Source organism: Branchiostoma lanceolatum, chromosome 4, assembly GCF_035083965.1.
Source record: "Branchiostoma lanceolatum isolate klBraLanc5 chromosome 4, klBraLanc5.hap2, whole genome shotgun sequence".
In the NCBI taxonomy this organism is placed as follows: Eukaryota; Metazoa; Chordata; class Leptocardii; order Amphioxiformes; family Branchiostomatidae; genus Branchiostoma; species Branchiostoma lanceolatum.
The window spans coordinates 12,563,513-12,581,513 of record NC_089725.1 but is presented as its reverse complement, the minus strand read 5'-3'; the positions used below and the strand labels follow the sequence as shown (position 1 = coordinate 12,581,513).

Sequence of the window (18,001 nt, the reverse complement as noted above, 5' to 3'; positions counted from 1 at the left end):
ATGATATCACATAAAGCAGATTAGAAAAAAAATCACTGCTACAGGAAAAAAAAGGAATAAATAAAAGAAAATAGAGGAAGAATTAAGAAACAAAGAAAAGGTGTTGCGCGTCAGATTTCGAATCAAATTCGTTACATCTCAAACTACATCGTATTCCATTATGGTAACATAAATCCAATTGTGTTTGCATATGTAACAAAACAAACACACAAACATTCTTGAACTGTTTGATTTTTATTCGAAATGTACGCAATAATACCCCCATTATTTCCCAGCCGAAACACACGCAAAACGACAACCTTCACTAACATTCAAAGCGTATTGTAAACTGTAATTATTTCATAGTTCCCACAATTTGTCTTGATAGAAATACATAGATCCGCCCCGGTAAAACGGCTTCGAGAGCCAAAATAACACTTTTTCCATGTCTCGCATTAGTCCAGAAAAACACGGGAAATTGCCTCTAGAGTTGTCAGGTACGACAGGAAAATGTGATCTAATGATCCAATCATGACTCGCGTAGCTGGAGAGAGTGCCGTTAGATTGACAAGTTGTTACACGATAATGCCCTGTGTAGTTATTAGCATTATTATCCTGTCATGTGGTGGGTTATTAACACGTGGTTTGTGATGTCCGCTTCTTCAGGGAAGGACCCAAGTTGACAACATCATTATGGGTGGATTGTCAGCTGCGCCGATCGACGGAGTGTATGTCATTTTTATGGTAACGTTAACAAGGGGTTGAACGCCAAACTACATCTAAAAGTTGGGTGCATTAAATAGTGAGAGCCATTTTCTCTCTTTCTTTCTTTTCTTCTTTTTTGCAATCTTCTTTTTTCCTTTGTCTTTTAGTTTAGTTAACGCCTTATTGTTTTCTATATTTTCATGTTGTCAGTACTAGTATGGTGACTTAATGTGGAATCTACCATAGAAGAGTAACGAAATAAGATATTTTTTGCCTATACCTTCAATGCTCATATAAACTCATCAAATTGAATACATTTATCTGCGTCTGTCAACTAGAAGGAGGAATGCGTACCTGCTATTTTTCGTCAGTCTTTATCTTTCCTTTTTTTTCTTAAAAATATTTCTCGGAGAGATTCGACTCTTGTTATGAAAACAGGATACCATCTTTTCGTAGAAAGTATTTTGGACAACCTGCCTCTTTATGGTAACTGGGCTTGTGGTGGATATTGAATAAAGTAATTATTGAAAACCCAAGGAAATGATATGCTTTTTTCTCCTGATTGATATCATGAAATTCCATGTCGCATACTCTGTCTCTCTCTCTCCCTCTCTGTTTGTGTGTGTTTGTCTGCGTTTGTGTGAGAGTGCGTCTGTATGTGTGTGTGTGTGTGTGTGTGTGTGTGTTTGTGTGTGCCTCTGTGTGTATGTGTGTGTTTGTGTCGACGTCCTTAACTGCTTGAGATCAGTATTGCATTTTCATTGCTTTAGTACATGTTTAACGCTGCTGCCATCCTGTTTAGATCACTACTCAGTTCTACATTATGTTTCAGAGAGAGATAGAGAGAAAGAGAGAGAGAGAGAAAGAGAGAGAGAGACGCAAATATGCTGATTCGACTTTTTCCCTTTATACTGACGCCACCTCCCCCTTCAAACACATGTATTAGTTGTGGGTTAAGGGTAAGTTGTCAACTCTACTGTTTACAGACGCGATGTACAGTCCCGCCTATGAATAACAAGCGGCGTTGTGAACAGTTTACCCGCCGCCGCTTTACTGACAACAGTTTACGACACTTGCAGTGTTGACGTCTGGACATGCGCCATGTCAACCGTAAGGTCAAAGGTGAAGTCAGTTCAAGGTCACATCCACGAGAAAGGTAAAGGGCTTGTAAAACTTCGCTATCAAATCATCCAAGCGTTTCTTGGACTTCTATCATCGTCTTTAATTTCGGGGGGAGAGGCAAGGAAGAGGGCACCAATGATAGACACAACGTTTATAGCAGGACGATGGATCAAGTGCAGCCTGGGTGCCAGACCACCGCGCTCCTGGCGCTAATCCTTCGGCCGGGGAAGCAATTCACGCCGCCGCCACAGATAGCACACGGCCCACTAATTACCTAATCAGGGTTCGGCTGCCTTAGCGCTCCCGGGTGCCAACTCTATCCCTACTACTAGATCTTCCCCGCCCAAAAGCGGTTATCATCGCATCGCGCGAAAGGTCTGGTATCCAGACTAGATCAAGCGCGGCCAGTGGATCGTACATCACTACTGAACTCATTGCCTGCAGCGCACATCTGAACCGCTAGATGCCACTGCTACACGTGTGGAGCTGAGATTGCAGATTTTTGCTCAACTCAATCACGGCGCGGTTCGCAATTGACACAACAAAGCAGTTCATCAGTCGACCAACCACATAACAGATAACTCTGACAACGTCGTTGACTAACTGTTAATTAAAAAACTCCACACTTGATTTGAAAAGGTCTAACACGCATGTGCATTCCTGACTCTTACGAGTATGTAGCGGTTACAACGTACGTACTATATTTTCGACTTTGACCTCTGCTGTACATGTACTGGGGCGAAACCACTGCCTCAAGTTGTCGACCTTTTGTACTTAGATATGTCTTAAATAAAACACAAAACTTATTGCATATGAAAGTTGACAAGGTTTTATCATTCGTCATTTGGTACATAGTTTGAATAGTTGAATTTGGGATAGGATCTAAAGTCCGTTTCTCACCTTGCCCCTTAGCCCTTATTTATCAACTATTACTAATACAACTAGTGTTAGACAATTCTAACGTACTCAATGTAAAACGTGAGGGGTCTGTGGCGCAATGGATAACGCGTCTGACTACGGATCAGAAGATTCCAGGTTCGAATCCTGGCAGACTCGAGTAACATTTTCTTTTAGTTTTTCATATAGAATGAAGAAACCCATATCATTCGTATATCAACCAGTCGCAGACATAGATTTCAAGAAATATTTTGGGCTATTTAGTTCTACTTAGCGATGCGATGTGCGCTGCGCCGTAATGCAAAAATCAAACATAGACTGTGGCACCTCTGACTACCGATAAAGAACTCCAGGATCCAATCCTGGCACACCCAGTTTATTCTATCGATATCTGTTTCTGTTTTTTTCTTTCTTAAATTTAAAGAGATGCTATGGACTGTATCAATTCGTATATCACAAATTGTAACGTTTCAAAGAAGATTACCGGAAACAAAAGAAACTGGTGCCGAGTCTGCCAGGATTCGAACCTGGAATCTTCTGATACGTAGTCAGACGCGTTATCCGTTGCGCCACAGACCCTACATGAGCAACATTATAATTATGATCATATTTGTTTTGGAAAGTTGTCATACACCAGCTTCCAACAAGGGTTATTGGTTGAGAAGCAGAAGAAAATCAGAAACAAAAGGAAGTCAACCAGACACATACATCAGCCGCGATAGCTCAGTTGGGAGAGCGTTAGACTGAAGATCTGAAGGTCCCTGGTTCAATCCCGGGTCGCGGCAGATTCTGTGTACTACTTTTGTGACAAATTTGTTTGCAACCTTCACAGTCACAAAGGTGCAGGTAGTGAACATGGATTATGCGTCACTGAAGAGCCATCAAGTGTAAAAGTTTTGCAGACAAAAATGCAGACCTATAGTATAGTACACAGACCCATGCCGTCATAAAGGGCACCTATAGCGGTTGCTCTTAACTCTAGTAATAAGTAGCGTTATTCTTTTTCCACAATCACTGTCCAAACATCGAGTTGGTGATATCAAATCTCATGTGTGTGTATGAGGGGGGTGGGGGTGCGTGTGTGTGAGGGTGTGTGTGTGTGCATCATCTAACACAATGAACAGGCCGGCGTACCAAAATCATCCGATCACATGTAGCTCGCCGTGATCGTCTAGTGGTTAGGACATTGCGTTGTGGCCGCAATAACCCAGGTTCGAATCCTGGTCACGGCAATAGCGGTGAGGAGTTATTGTCACGGCAGTGTGGTCTTTCTTTTTACCTCCTCTTTTGGCTTTCTTTTTGAAATGATATGATCATGTTAAAAGAATTAAGTGTCTTTGTTTGTTTGTTTATTTGTTTGTTTGTTAGTGAATATGACTGGTTTTCAACAGCCTGTAACCTACCGAATGATTATTTTGTGCTGACGACGCACGCCAGCTCCCTCCCCTCCACGTACGGCGGACAGGGCAGCGAGCCGCAGCGGGCCTCCACAAGGTAGAACAGCGCGCCGTCCTGGTTCCCCTCCCCGCCGGGTAACGCCTCGGGCTCCCCGTCCATGCAGACGAACTTCGAACGGCTGGGATGTGCACGGATTGGCTCTGTCGATGGGGATCTGATGGAGTTTAAATTCATCATGTATCATACCGATAGAATTTTCTAAATTTATATCATAGGCTTGTTTTGTTTGGTTTGGCGACTGTCCAACTTTTTAACTTACGGACCAAAACTGTAACGACTAAGACAGTGTGCATCAGCCAACAGCCGCGATAGCTCAGTTGGGAGAGCGTTAGACTGAAGATCTAAAGGTCCCTGGTTCAATCCCGGGTCGTGGCATTTTTTTTAATGTTTGGAAAAGATTCATTCATCTCGCACGGACACAGAGGGGCAACTCCGGATCCTATATAAATCGTCGCGTAAGGGTACTGAAGCGCCCCCAGGCGAGGAGTCACGGTACCTCAATATGGGCTGCGAATCCAAACAAAGCAGTCGACTCAGGTTCAGGTACTCCCAAAAAATTGATTTTAGAAATATGTGAAAACCTGATACATAGTCAGAAATACAGGAATGTAAAAGAGAGTACATTTATTTGGGAGTTAACCGCATTTGTTCCTGTCCTCTTTTTTGGCATTAAATTGACCAAAGCAGTTATTTGGTTGTTGATTTTAGGCCATGTCATTAACAGCAATGAAGAGAACAACGAAATAAGCATACATGTTGTGTTGTGGTATTGAGACGATTACCAACATGGTTATGATAAGAAAAATGAGACATATGTAGGGTCTGTGGCGCAACGGAAAACGCGTCTGACTACGGATCAGAAGATTTCAGGTAGACTCGGTTTGCCTTGATACATTCATCCAAAAAGATGTTTGGTACGTACGGCGCTGTATGCATTTATGGATCCACATCAACACGATATATTTCATTTCATCCTACCTTAATTGCACACAGCGTGATATCTAAGACTTGTCACGAGTTTTCCACAACTTGATTCCAGGAAAAAGTGAACGATTACCGCTTGAAAAAATGTTAGCCTTTCAAAGAAAATAAGACAACAGGAAAATCTCCCCTTCAGTTCCAGAGCAAGCTGATAGGGGGCCCAAACCTACACCACTTACACCACAGGCTACCTGCCATATAAAAATCAAGACCAGAGCACGTCCAGTTCAAAAGATACGAAAAACGGAAGTTCTGCTGCAGTACCAAGGTCATATACCAGGTGCACAATTGCCTCAATAGCTTTGTACAATCTATTTATAATTGTTTGTGACATGTGTCTTTGTAAATTGTAAGCGAGCCATCTGAACTTCAGGGTGATTTGTTAATTCACCATGCTTATGTATGGTCGCTTTTTGCGATTATGATAAACATTGATTTATTTTCCAAGTTACTACAGATGCACGCACGCACGCACAGACACACCAAAAACAATATCTCCATTTTTCATGGAGTAACAAAAGGGACACTTCGAGTCTGCCAGGATTCGAACCTGGCATCTTCTGATCCGTAGTCAGACGCGTTATCCGTTGCGCCACAGACCCTGCATATAAAAACATTATGATCATAATTGTGGTAGTCCAACTTCAAGCAAGGGTGACAGGTTGAGATGTAAAAAAAAAGGAAAGGAAGCAAGAGGATGACAACATCCGGCAATTCCGACGCCGTATACGTCTGGATCCGTGATGCGCCTCGGATACCTGAGGATATTTGCGCGGATCCTTCGTTTTCAGATATTTGTCAATATGGCAGAGATAATCGGATTGTTTGTTTGTCGGTAGTTGCTTCGGATCCTAACTTACAAATACACACTGCACGGCATGATCTCAGATCCTGAAAAATCCAGCGGATCCGCAATCGTGCATCATAGCAGATACGGAACGTTTCCGATTGGATCCGATGCACCTCAGATCCAACAATTCCGACAAATCCTGACGTATCCGGAATACGGATTCGTGTCCAATCTCCCACAAGACACTGCGTGTCATGACGTCAGGCGCGAGAAACGGTTTTGTCGGTGAACAGCACGGAGACAAGAACGGCGTTTCATCACTCTCTGTGCTTAACATGGCATCGTCAGAGTCTACCATGGTCGACCAGTGATTTTTAGTGACTTGAGAGTCGAAGGGGATTCGGTATAAACTCAAACGCGCGGCATTGCGAAGTAGTCTTCTTCGTGCATGCAATATTCGTCGCCCCCCTCCCCCTTGTAAAGTTGGTAGGGAGTCGATTCATCATTTAGAGGGACTGCCCTTTGGTAAGTGCAAATTGGAAAATTCCTGTTTCTAACTAGTTTGAACGTCAGTTATCCTCCTATTGTGGCTTGACATATCATCGCATTTGCATGACATTAAGAATTGTCCAGTCGACCTGCACTTCTACACCGTTAGGATCTAGGAAATTTATAGCTTTCAATTTGTTCGTTCTTGCCAATGGTCAACAGACATTTGTGTCTGGTTAACGTTTCAGATACAACATAGCAAGCGGTTGAGGGAAAGATAATTAAAGATATCCTGTAACGGAAGAGAATGTCATAAGTATTTGTCCCACAAAGGACCGGTCCCACAGTTTGTGGATAGTGAGCTGGAACTTATGTGGAGGTAGTAGTGTGTTTCAGTGATTATTGCATTCAGTTACAGCTGTACATGTTTGATCAATATCATATTCAAGTTATGAATGTAAGTTTTACGTATTCAATTAAACGATGCCAGATTCATTTTTATGTTTAGCCATACCTAGTATGGCTAAACATATTGTTTTTACTCATGTTTCTTCTTCTCCTGTCAAATCTTCAAATCGATTCATCTCTGTCATTTTTTGACCAAATGACCTGAAATTTGGTACAGAGGTAATGTAGGCAAAAACCAATGTGCGTTCTTTTCCTTTTTTTGATATTGACCTTGAAAGTGATTTTATTGAGGTTTTTAGGCTATTTTTAGCATATCTTGGCCTCCTGCGCCCTGGTATTTCAACCGAATGACCTGAAATTTGCTGTATATGTGGCTTGAACAAATATTTAAAGGACTACATTCCCATTTTTGGCATACATTTATTCAAAACGATTTATTTTGGGCTTTCTTGGCAATATTTGCCACTTCTGTCACTTTCAATACTACATATGACCTAAAGGTCATTGACCCCAAGTGCCTTGCACCTGGCCTTGCATGCCTGTGAGCCTTGCGACCACCTGATTGGTCAATTGAGTTAATCTAATTACATGGCGCAGGTGTAGGCTAGTATTCATGCCAAATATGGTATGGGAATTCCTAGGACATGTGATTACATGTACATGGCTTTGTTCACTCTTTTTTTTTTAAAGATACACATCTCCAGTTCATATATGTATTAAACCAAAATAATGTGAAATTTGGCATGTACACAGGCCCTCATTCAAATGTTTGCCATACAGCCTTTCAAAACGATTTTTTAAACAAAGAATTTTTTGGTTTCGTTATTTTCAACCCAAAGTGTATACTATTGAATCATGCATTCAAACAAAGGGGTGTCACATTTTTATATTTCACCCATTTTTGGTCATTTCCTTCTTCTCCTGTCAAATCTTCATATATATCATTATGTATACTATGGAAAACTTCATTCTTCCCTGGGGTTGATCTTTTTTAATTCAATTTTGAACTGGGTTGATTATGCGCAAGAGTGTAATTTTCAGCGGATATTTTTCCACTGGTCTAGTTTACATGGAGATGGCACGGAATATCCCATTCTTGCAAGGGGAGGATTCTGTAATTATTTATTTCAATTTTGAGCTGGAATGATTATGAAAAAGTCCATTTGTACTTTTGTTAGCAGAAGTGTATTTGTTAATCAATAAGTGGATATGGTTTTGGACTGGTCCATATTGTGTTGAGGTGCTACTGGAAGACTCCACTCCTGTATGGAGAGACTGATAATTGTTTTTAAACTCAAGTTTGATCCATTTTTTTAGTGGAAGTATTTTAGAATGGTCCATTGTTATTTTGGGAGTCCATTTTTTGCATGGCGAGGAGCATGGCTAAACATGCTGTATTTGCTCGCAAATGTTGCCTTTCTAGTTTACAAATGTGATTATGTGATATGTTTAATATTTGTCATTGTTTCCCTTTATATATATATCCTATACAGCATCGGTAGATACTTCCTTCACAAATGCAGCACATGTTGTGAGGACCTTAGCTTGGCTTGGAACAAAGCAATCAGCTGTCAGATGCTCAGAATACCTCAGGCTCCTTCGGTAAGGCTTAAGTCCATCATCGGTACACTTCAATGTTAGCTGAGACAGGCATGATGGATACCCATTGTCCCTTGTTTTTTGTTAGCTGCTGTGATGAAACGAAGCCCATCACAGCAAGGAGGTTATATAGTCTATATAAACTCCTTGATCACAGTTATGTCAAAATCATGTGACATGTTACTTAAATACTAAGTATGTGAATTGATATTTATTCATCATTTGGTTTTATCATATAGGAACTGGTTCATCACAAGATGAACTCCAAGCTGAGTCCAACATGCTACATACAGAAGAAATCAGCCTTGCCTGTACCTTACCAAGAGTGCATGGAAGAAGTGAACTCAGATGTAGTCAGAGAATGGGGAGAGGACGATTATACACATGCAGTTCCACGGCATATACTACTTACGTGTAAAATGTGGCGTGTCATCATGGGAGTTTTTCAGACAGTATAATGTTACTTTGAAGTTTCTATTTTCAACCTCTGTATTTGACATTATTTGTATCTGATATCTTTTAGGCGAAGAACTGGCCACAAATAAGGCTTTCATTACTTTAGTAGAATATGTAGAACATGTAGAAATTTTTGGTCCAAGTGCACTATACGGCAGTAAATATTACCACCATGATGTGATGGTTGTTAATTGTAATACATTTTATAACAATTGTGCTTACACAACCCCAATTTACCGACATTAACCTGCATATGCAGAGGTGCTTTGAGTATGTGAATGTCCCTCGGCCTGTCTTAAACGAAATGGATTATTTAGCCACATAGAACTTCCGTATTGTATTTGATAGTTTTTGAACTTAGAAATGCATATATGTTGAAATATTAAATAATGTTACATTCAGGCTTTCCCAAAACTTCCTGTCATTGAATAATAATGTTTTGGGTATTGTTAAATTTAGAATGCACGCGTATTTATGAATAATCAACCATTCTATCAAACTTTGTGTGTTTGATGTGTACATATTCGTGGCAAATACAAACATATTCAGAGTCACAATATGTCAAAGATTGTAGAAAGTCTGTATGTTGGATCAGTCTGTATCCGTGGCAAATACATACTGTACGTATCTGTCAGGATCTTGGGCAATTTCGTGCAATGTGCGGCCCCATATCCGTCGAAAATTCCTATTTTTGTATTCCTCCGGATCTGAGGTTCGGGATCACAGTCCGCTTGTATCCGTCAGTATCCGCAATTTTCTTTGAAAAAATACAGAAAACTTCCTGTACGTATCCGTCAGGATCTCTGGCATTTCCGTACAGTGTACGGCTCCGTATCCGTCGAAAATACCTCATTTTCGGATTCCTCCGGAAATATTCCCGATCCCGGTGCGGAAATTTTCGGATCCGTTAGGTTGGATTCGTCAGTATCCGTCAGTATCCGCCAAAAATACAGAAAAATCCCTGTACGCATCCGTCAGGATCTGTGGCATTTGCGTACAGTGTACGGCTCCGTATTCGTCGAAAATACCTTACTTTCGGATTCTTCCGGAAATATTCCATATCCCAGTGCGCATTTAGTCGGATCCGTCAGGTTGGATCCGCCTGTATCCGTCAGTATCCGCCAAAAATACAGAAAAATTCCTGTTCGTATCCGTCAGGATCGGTGGCATTTCCGTGCAGTGTACGGCTCCGTATTCGTCGAAAATACCTTACTTTCGGATTCTTCCGGAAATATTCCATATACCGGTGCGGAAATAGTCGGATACCTTACACGAATCCGCCTGTATCCGTCAGTATCCGTCAGTATCCGACAAAAATACAGAAAAATACCGGTACGTATACGCCGGGAAACGAGGCCATTTCGTGCAGTGTTAAGATGAAAATAAAAGCACCGAAAAAAGAAACAAAAGGTAGCTAACAACACTCCTACATCAGCCGCGATAGCTCAGTTGGGAGAGCGTTAGACTGAAGATCTAAAGGTCCCTGGTTCAATCCCGGGTCGCGGCAGATTCCGTACTTTTATTTTGTGTGTGTGAAAAAGTTATTTACAACATTCACACACACACACACAAAATTGCAAGGAGTGACCATGAGTTATATGGTAGTGAAGCGCCATCAAGTGGCAGCTTATGGTATCGTAGTCTAAAGTTTTTGTAGACAAAAATGCAGACCTATAGTACGTACACAGACAGCATTACACGCCATGAAAATATATGCCATCTAGCGGTTGCTTGGTACTCTAATAATCGTCTCATTTTTTTCTACAATCGTTGACTAAAATAACATAGAGTTGGTGATTTCAAATCTCGTGTATACGTGCGCGTATGTTTTGCGACTTGGTGAGTGAGGGTGCCTTTGCGCGTGAATTCCCGCGTGTATGCGTGTGTCTGTGCATCATCAATCTAACACAATGAACAGGTGCACTAACATGTGACTAATATGTCCTAACGTCTGGCTGGCGTAATAAAATCATCCGATCACATGTAGCTCGCCGTGATCGTCTAGTGGTTAGGACATTGCGTTGTGGCCGCAATAACCCAGGTTCGAATCCTGGTCACGGCAATAGCGGTGAGGAGTTATTGTCACGGCAGTGTGGTCTCTTTTTACATTTTTAGCACTATCTTTTGGTTGTTATTTCCTTTCTTTTCAAGATAGGTTAAACCAAGATGGATGAATTAATTGTTTTTTTTTTCGTGTGTTTGTTTGTTTGTTTCTTGTGTGAGTGTGTGTGACTGATTGTCATAGGTTGCTGCCATCCTGCATACGGTACTCTCCAAGCAGAGGAGGGGTTCCGGCTAGTTTTTGACGTGTTTTATGCGTTCTTGTCGGGCTTACTACTTTGTATTTTTTTTTGTCTCTTCAAAAAAAATGACAAAGTAGAAAGCTCGACAAAAACGCCTAAAACACGTCAAAATCTGCCGGAACCCCTCCTATGCCTGGAGAGTAGCATACGGAATGAAAAAGCACGTTTTTTTTGCTCTCCTTGGATGATATTTGACTTTCTTCCGCAAGAAAAGTATTCATTTGATTGATAGCGTCCCCTTACGATCTAATAAACTGGGGTAGACTTTTCAATCTCACAACAAAAATGGGTCTGTGGTGGAACGGATAACGCGTCTGACTACGGTTCAGAACTTCGAATCCTGCACACTCGGTTTATTTGTTTTTTCTTTTAAAGTTTTCTAATCAAACGGAGAAATTCATACGATAAATGATCTTATCTCTTCTCTTTTAATCGTCTATCATAAAGGTCAGGCATCAAAGATTTCTAGGTTATATAACGACGTATGGTAATTAAGAGCTAGTGACCACCACCGAGATGTATACGTAGCCACTGACCTTCTTGTACATGCATCGAATACCACCGAGTGAGTGAAGGCCGAAGCGAACGAGGTGGTTTATGATATGGTCAAAGGTCCCCGGTCAGGCCTTATGTCACAGTAAACACCGAGAGAAAAGCTTTATCATGATATAGCTAGTTGAAACTAACATTGTTAAAAAAAGTGACCACAAATCATTCCTACAAATGTGCATTTCGGAGGCTTTCTTTTTTATGAACTCATGCTTACGACGTGGGCATTAGAAATAGAGTCTTGTGATTGGTCCTGAATTCATATGACATAGAGTTTATATCTGTTCCAGTTGCAGTACCTTCACGGTTGTGTATGAAATGATTATTTTGTGCAGACGACGCACGCCAGCTCCCTCCCCTCCACGTACGGCGGACAGGGCAGCGAGCCACAGCGGGCCTCCACAAGGTAGAACAGCGCGCCGTCCTGATTCCCCTCCCCGCCGGGTAGCACCTCGGGCTCCCCGTCCATGCAGACGAACTCCGAACGGCTGGGGTGGTCGTGATACTCCGTCATCAGGTAGCCTCCGTACTCCCGTGTCCAGCCGTCCGGACAGGTCGTGCGGGCGGGGATCATCAGCTGTGTGCGGCGGGAGAGACTGTAGCAGACGGCGCAAGGCACGTCGCGGTCGTGGAGGGTAGCCTCGTCGTACGGCGCGTTTTCGCCGAGCTGGTACTCCGCGCCGGTCATGGAGGACTTGACTCCCTCCACTCCGTCGATGTACGAACCCCACTCCGGGTCTGCAGGGAGGCACTGGTAGTTGCTCCCTCCTCCCTTCTGGTTGTAGTACGCCCCGCCGGCGAACCCAGAGTACACCGTTTCCGTGCCCGTACCCTCCTCACACGACGTCCGCCCCCATCGGATGTAAACAGCCCCTCCGCCAAATGCTTCAGCGCCTTGGCTGCCATGGCTGCCCTTCTGTCCCGGGGACCCCTTTTCACCTTTCTGTCCCTCCGGTCCGTATGGCCCCAGCTTCCCGGGACGGCCCGCCTCTCCCTTCTCTCCCCGACCGCCCGGCGGGCCCGGCGAGCCCGTATCCCCCTTAGGTCCGGGCGGAGCCACCACGGTGATGTTGTTGACGTTACTGTTTGACATCTGCTTCGGACACGAGTCCTCCTCGCCTTCCGCGTCTACCGCTAGGCAGATACTAGTAGATAAGAACAAGATCAGCACAGAAAGTGCGACGACGGCAACCGTAGCCTGACCTCTCATTCTGCTGCAGGTCTCGAGTAGTAAAGTGTGGCTATCAACTACGACGTCGATCGGCTTTCTTTGAAAAAAATCTGGATCGTTGGGCCCTCTATTCTAGATCTAAAAATAACACATAGTCGCATTACACCATACCATTAAACAAAGACGCGTTTACAGTTTAACCTGCCAACGACAGCGGAAAGATTTCTTTTGTTGCCTCACAGGCTGTCGTAATTTCGGAACTAACTAGGGGGCGCTCATAACATATCTTGTTCGCACCTGAAGTTGAGTCAGAAATACCTTCACAACTTTGCTTGTAAATTGTGTCCATGACCGCACATATATAGAGTCTGAAATACCTGAATTAAAATGCAGCTGCAGCCGTCGAATTTTCCCGATACTAATGGAGAAAAATGTAATGTTGACAACATGATATCCACAAAAGATTAAACATTAAACTTTGAACGGTCGAAAACTTATACGTTTTCCTGATAGCGTCATTATCTGCGACAACTCAGTTTCGTGAGAGCGTTAGACTGGAGATGTAAAGGTCCTTGGTTCAATTCCGAATAGAAGCATCAACTCGCTGGTAGTGTTTTGGCTAGAGTAACTTTTCTTATTCTTTTTTTTTTTGCAATTGAGTAACACCACTACACCCCCACCCAACCAGGTGAATTACCTGTTTCTGCATTCCTAACTATTCAACACTACTCTACCGACAACTCCTGAGGAATTGCAGGTCCCTAAGAAAGTGGTGTCACTAACTCCTCTCCTATGACAGAGAGTTGAGATGAATATCATTATAAAAGTAGCTTCAATTTGACGAAAATTGCCAACATTTTTCTACCAGCTGTCCACAAATGTATTCATGTGTGTTCAAGTATTTTTTTGAAACAAACATCGTTTAGCCAACGGTAAGTTGTTATGTAAACTATTCCATCGACCTTATTCATGCATCAAATCTAACGAGGTAGTGGTTAGACACAAAGCCCATCAAAAGTCTGATTTGCGTGGTCAGGTTCTAAAAAAAATATTGCTGTGCTCCAAATAATGCACATGCCAACAGTGACATACTATCATGAACCGCAAGGAGACGCACTTGAACGCAATGTCAGACATGTGTCAGAGGTATCTTGATTTCTGGCACCAGTGCTCTCGGACGTTTCTCGGACTTGGAGGCAGTATAAACAGGATAGGTCATCGTACATAAGAAGATTCAAAGATGAGTAGTTATATGTCATATTGTTAACCTGTAGTATCAACTGGTTGAAGAATGAGATTCGCGAGAAAATAAAAATCATTACGCTAGAAAGTGCAGTACCGGTCGCCAAGATAGATGTCGCTTTAAATGCCGCCTTTGTGCAACGCTGACCAAAGCGAAATTTCACACATAAACACTGGAGACAAAACTAGAGTTAGAATTTCACTTTGGTTTTTCTATTTCGCGAAATCACTTATTATTGTCATATCCCTTACACATGCGACGATGTTTCTGCCCTGTCTTTCTTGCTCTCACTCTCATTCACTCTGTGGAGGGAGTGGGGGGGGGGGGGGGCATAAATGCACAGTCGGCCATTAGAAACTATTCAGAAAACAACCTGAACTAAAACTACAGCAACAAAAGAGTGAATAGTGAAAAATGGAAAAAAAATTCTACATAAATGTACTATATGGGACTAGAAAAATCTTGTGACCATGATTGTCGTTGAGTACATGTTTTTACACGATTTGAACCGATGAAAATTTATGTAGTATTCCTAGAAACATTGATGATTGGTTTATTTCATATCATTAAAAAGTATCACAGTTTCGCAGTGCACTCGACGTGTGCACTGAATTGAACTGGGACTACATTATACATTATTAGCTTCATAAAATTATTCACAATTGCCTTAACTTATATACGAGGTTTTAAGAACATTAAGATAGGTGTAGTGACAATATTTTTTTTATACAATACGATAATATATCCGGGTACATTGTATTAACAATATAGATGCATAAACAGGACATGTTTCAGATACAATACAATTACATTACAGAAACCGCATCGGTGCTTAATCTATGAATGCAGTAAAATAAAATAACACTCAGGTACTGGTACTTTTCGTTGTTATTGACAGCATGTTGCTGTTACGGGTCTCTTATTTAGTAATGATACCATATATGATTGAAAAGAAAACCCTAACTCTCGTTTCAGACATCACTACTATACTTAATAGTTTATAGGTTTATTGATGATCCAGAAATTAAGGAGGTTGAAAGATGATAGCTAAAATAAATTGAACACACTGCCGTGACAATAACCCCTCACCGCTATTGCCGTGACCAGGATTCGAACCTGGGTTATTGCGGCCACAACGCAATGTCCTAACCTCTAGACGATCACGGCGAGCTACATGTGATCACATAACTACATCCGCCACAATATAGGTACTTATTATCATGAATGTTCAACGCATTCTTTCGAGAAAATGCCCTAGTTGTGTAGCTTGTGATACAAAATAGAAAATTTAATTGATGGTATAACAAATAGTGCGACAAATTCATAGCTTGTAGTTTTAAAATTAAACGCCGAAACACCTAAAAGTTCCGCATATTCTCAAACATGTATACATTGTAATCATACAGGAACATCTGTAGAATTTATGGATTCTTTGAACAGCAACCTTCAGATTGACGTTGATAACATTTTGTTGTCTTTCTGGCGGACTCAACTTACACTGGTCACTGAAAATAAGATAAAATGACGTGTACTAATACCATCTTGTACTTTCATATAAAGCAAGAAAGATGCAACTTACAAGTACGAGTGCTAACAGTGTTCTTATGAATACTAGTATAATGTTACAGAATTCATGAAAATTGTCAAAGTGAGCGATCGGACCATCAAAATCAAAATACTTTTTTATCTAAATATGTATATCATTAACTATGTTTGGCTTATATCATTTTATTTTTGACAGAAGCGAGAAAAAATTTATCCTGTTTCTTCTGTCCAGTTTATTGTACATTTTTGTATTATGATGAAGTTTTAATAGATAAATAAAAAACATTGTTTCCTTGCTTGTTGTCAATGATTTTTATACAAAGGGTATTGCCTCGTTTCAGCGAAATAAAGAGATAGTGGTAAGAAAGGCCGCCCTGACGCTGATGAAATCATCCGATCACATGTAGCTCGCCGTGATCGTCTAGTGGTTAGGACATTGCGTTGTGGCCGCAATAACCCAGGTTCGAATCCTGGTCACGGCAATAGCGGTGAGGAGTTATTGTCACGGCAGTGTGGTCCTAGTTTTTTTTCTAAGCTACCACCTTTACATTTTCGTTTTCTAGATTATCTAGAAAGAATTAATTATTGTAGTGATGTCAGAAACGGGTTTTTCCTTGCAATGTTTTCATGAATTCAACAAAAATTGTTATCGGTTCAAATTGTTTCTCAACTAATGTTTACACACATGTGCAATATGAATTTAGATAAATCTATAAAACTATGGTCACAATACTTTTCAGCGCCACAAAGTACGTATGTAGAAATGCCTTCTTTCAGTATACGCTCTTTGTTTCCTGTAGTTTTAGCTCAGCATGTTCTTCTTCGTAGTTTTATGGCCGACTGTGCATTTATACCCTCTCCCTCAACAAAATCTTGGTCTCGCAACACAAAATAACTTGATGAAAGGAACTATAAGGAAATATAACATCGTCCTTACGCTAGCGAGAAAGATATTCGACGCTTGATGAAAACGGAACCCTTGAAAGATTTTGAGAGGTCGAGAGTCCGCGTTAAATTCAATGTGTACTTTGGTGTTCAAGTCGTCAATTTTGTACGAGGTCGTATTTGACGAAATCTCTTGTCTAGATATGAGAATTACACGTTTCTCCCACTACCACAAGGAATTTGCAACGTATTGGCGCCAATTTAAAGGGTGGTGTTTATGGAAGGGTTGTACTGTACGGTCTCTAGCCATGCCTGGTGGTAATTGATTTGAACCCGAATTGAGGCGTTCGAATTATAATATTATAATTCAGTTTGACACTCAAATCGATTTAAACTAATTAAATGTTTCCATATGACGAACATGAAATGTAGCAGAATAAAGGTGCTTTATTCAAGATTTCGTTCTTTCAGCATTGCAACATTTTGAAATATTATGATATTGTCATATAGGATAATCGTAGAACACAGACTCAGTCATTCTTTGAAACTTACCATCCATTTGGAGTTATTTTCTTGTCATCCTAGGAAGAGAATTTAACAATTGTAGAGATTTGATCTGCTGCACAATTTTGTGTATACAACTGTAGCAGTCAGGCGCTTTTGTTGTAATGTCTCACAGTCTTAGATATAGCTAACTTCAAACACTACTCTTTTTAAAAATCTTGCATGTTAATTGTTTAACTATAATCCAACGTTGTCCAGGTTTCTTATACACTTATTCGACATCCACCCCAGGAAATATAGAAAGAACATATATATGGCCTCCGTCGGTCAGTATTGACCATGGTAAAATCCTAATTCACAACAGCCCAGAAAGAGCATACTATTAAAAAAACTGTCGTCTTTCCAAGCTCGGGAAAATTTAATGGGCAGATGTCAATCAAGCGTAACCGTTGATAGATCGCTCAGAATGGCAACCACTTAGAGGGGGACATAATCCTAAACAATTAACAATGCAGCTGTTAACAATGGGGGTGGGAGTGTGGAGTGGGCCGGACCGACATTGACAGTGGCGAAGGTCAGCGCTCAAGGTCAAATGGGGTGAGCCACACTCAACTAGCGAGCACGCACTCCTCTTTTGTCTTTCCTGTGTGTTTTTGTTGAGATTGATATTTTGATACATTTTCAAGAACGTGTGAAACACTTGTGTTCAAATTCTGAGTGTACAAGCAAGTCACGCGTACTTGTGTGTTACACGATCCGCACTTTACTACGGAGATTCTCTGATTTCTCCCCAGGAATGTCGACAACACCTGGGCTCTTCTCTCCCCTTCTTTACTTACACCTGTGCGAGAATAGGTGGTGACAGACGCGCTAGTGGTTTAACCTTCGGGAGTAGAGTGCACGGTGTAAGGGTGAGC

The 18,001-nt window shown here is 41.4% G+C and overlaps 1 protein-coding gene and 10 non-coding genes across 11 annotated transcripts; 7 read left to right on the top strand and 4 right to left on the bottom strand.

The window, feature by feature from the left end:
• Positions 1-2,789: 2,789 nt before the first annotated feature.
• Trnar-acg (transfer RNA arginine (anticodon ACG)) lies at positions 2,790-2,862 on the top strand. The gene has a single exon. It is a non-coding gene; the product is annotated as a tRNA-Arg (tRNA).
• Positions 2,863-3,209: 347 nt separating this feature from the next.
• Trnar-acg (transfer RNA arginine (anticodon ACG)) lies at positions 3,210-3,282 on the bottom strand. Its single transcript has one exon. It is a non-coding gene; the product is annotated as a tRNA-Arg (tRNA).
• Positions 3,283-3,415: 133 nt separating this feature from the next.
• Positions 3,416-3,488, top strand: Trnaf-gaa (transfer RNA phenylalanine (anticodon GAA)). Its single transcript has one exon. It is a non-coding gene; the product is annotated as a tRNA-Phe (tRNA).
• Positions 3,489-3,863: 375 nt separating this feature from the next.
• On the top strand, positions 3,864-3,935 carry Trnah-gug (transfer RNA histidin (anticodon GUG)). The gene has a single exon. It is a non-coding gene; the product is annotated as a tRNA-His (tRNA).
• Positions 3,936-4,463: 528 nt separating this feature from the next.
• On the top strand, positions 4,464-4,536 carry Trnaf-gaa (transfer RNA phenylalanine (anticodon GAA)). Its single transcript has one exon. It is a non-coding gene; the product is annotated as a tRNA-Phe (tRNA).
• A 1,135-nt stretch (positions 4,537-5,671) lies between these two features.
• Trnar-acg (transfer RNA arginine (anticodon ACG)) lies at positions 5,672-5,744 on the bottom strand. Its single transcript has one exon. It is a non-coding gene; the product is annotated as a tRNA-Arg (tRNA).
• A 4,574-nt stretch (positions 5,745-10,318) lies between these two features.
• Trnaf-gaa (transfer RNA phenylalanine (anticodon GAA)) lies at positions 10,319-10,391 on the top strand. The gene has a single exon. It is a non-coding gene; the product is annotated as a tRNA-Phe (tRNA).
• A 483-nt stretch (positions 10,392-10,874) lies between these two features.
• On the top strand, positions 10,875-10,946 carry Trnah-gug (transfer RNA histidin (anticodon GUG)). Its single transcript has one exon. It is a non-coding gene; the product is annotated as a tRNA-His (tRNA).
• Positions 10,947-11,488: 542 nt separating this feature from the next.
• On the bottom strand, positions 11,489-12,946 carry LOC136434175 (short-chain collagen C4-like). Its single transcript, XM_066426941.1, has one exon. It carries the CDS (start codon positions 12,944-12,946, stop codon positions 12,059-12,061), a length of 888 nt encoding a protein of 295 aa, XP_066283038.1. The 3' UTR covers positions 11,489-12,058.
• Positions 12,947-15,245: 2,299 nt separating this feature from the next.
• Positions 15,246-15,317, bottom strand: Trnah-gug (transfer RNA histidin (anticodon GUG)). Its single transcript has one exon. It is a non-coding gene; the product is annotated as a tRNA-His (tRNA).
• A 788-nt stretch (positions 15,318-16,105) lies between these two features.
• Trnah-gug (transfer RNA histidin (anticodon GUG)) lies at positions 16,106-16,177 on the top strand. The gene has a single exon. It is a non-coding gene; the product is annotated as a tRNA-His (tRNA).
• Positions 16,178-18,001: the final 1,824 nt, after the last annotated feature.

Coding starts and splice junctions, on each gene's coding strand:
- LOC136434175 (XM_066426941.1), bottom strand. CDS start 12,946: ATGAGAGGTCAGGCTACGGTTGCCGTCGTCGCACTTTCTGTGCTGATC.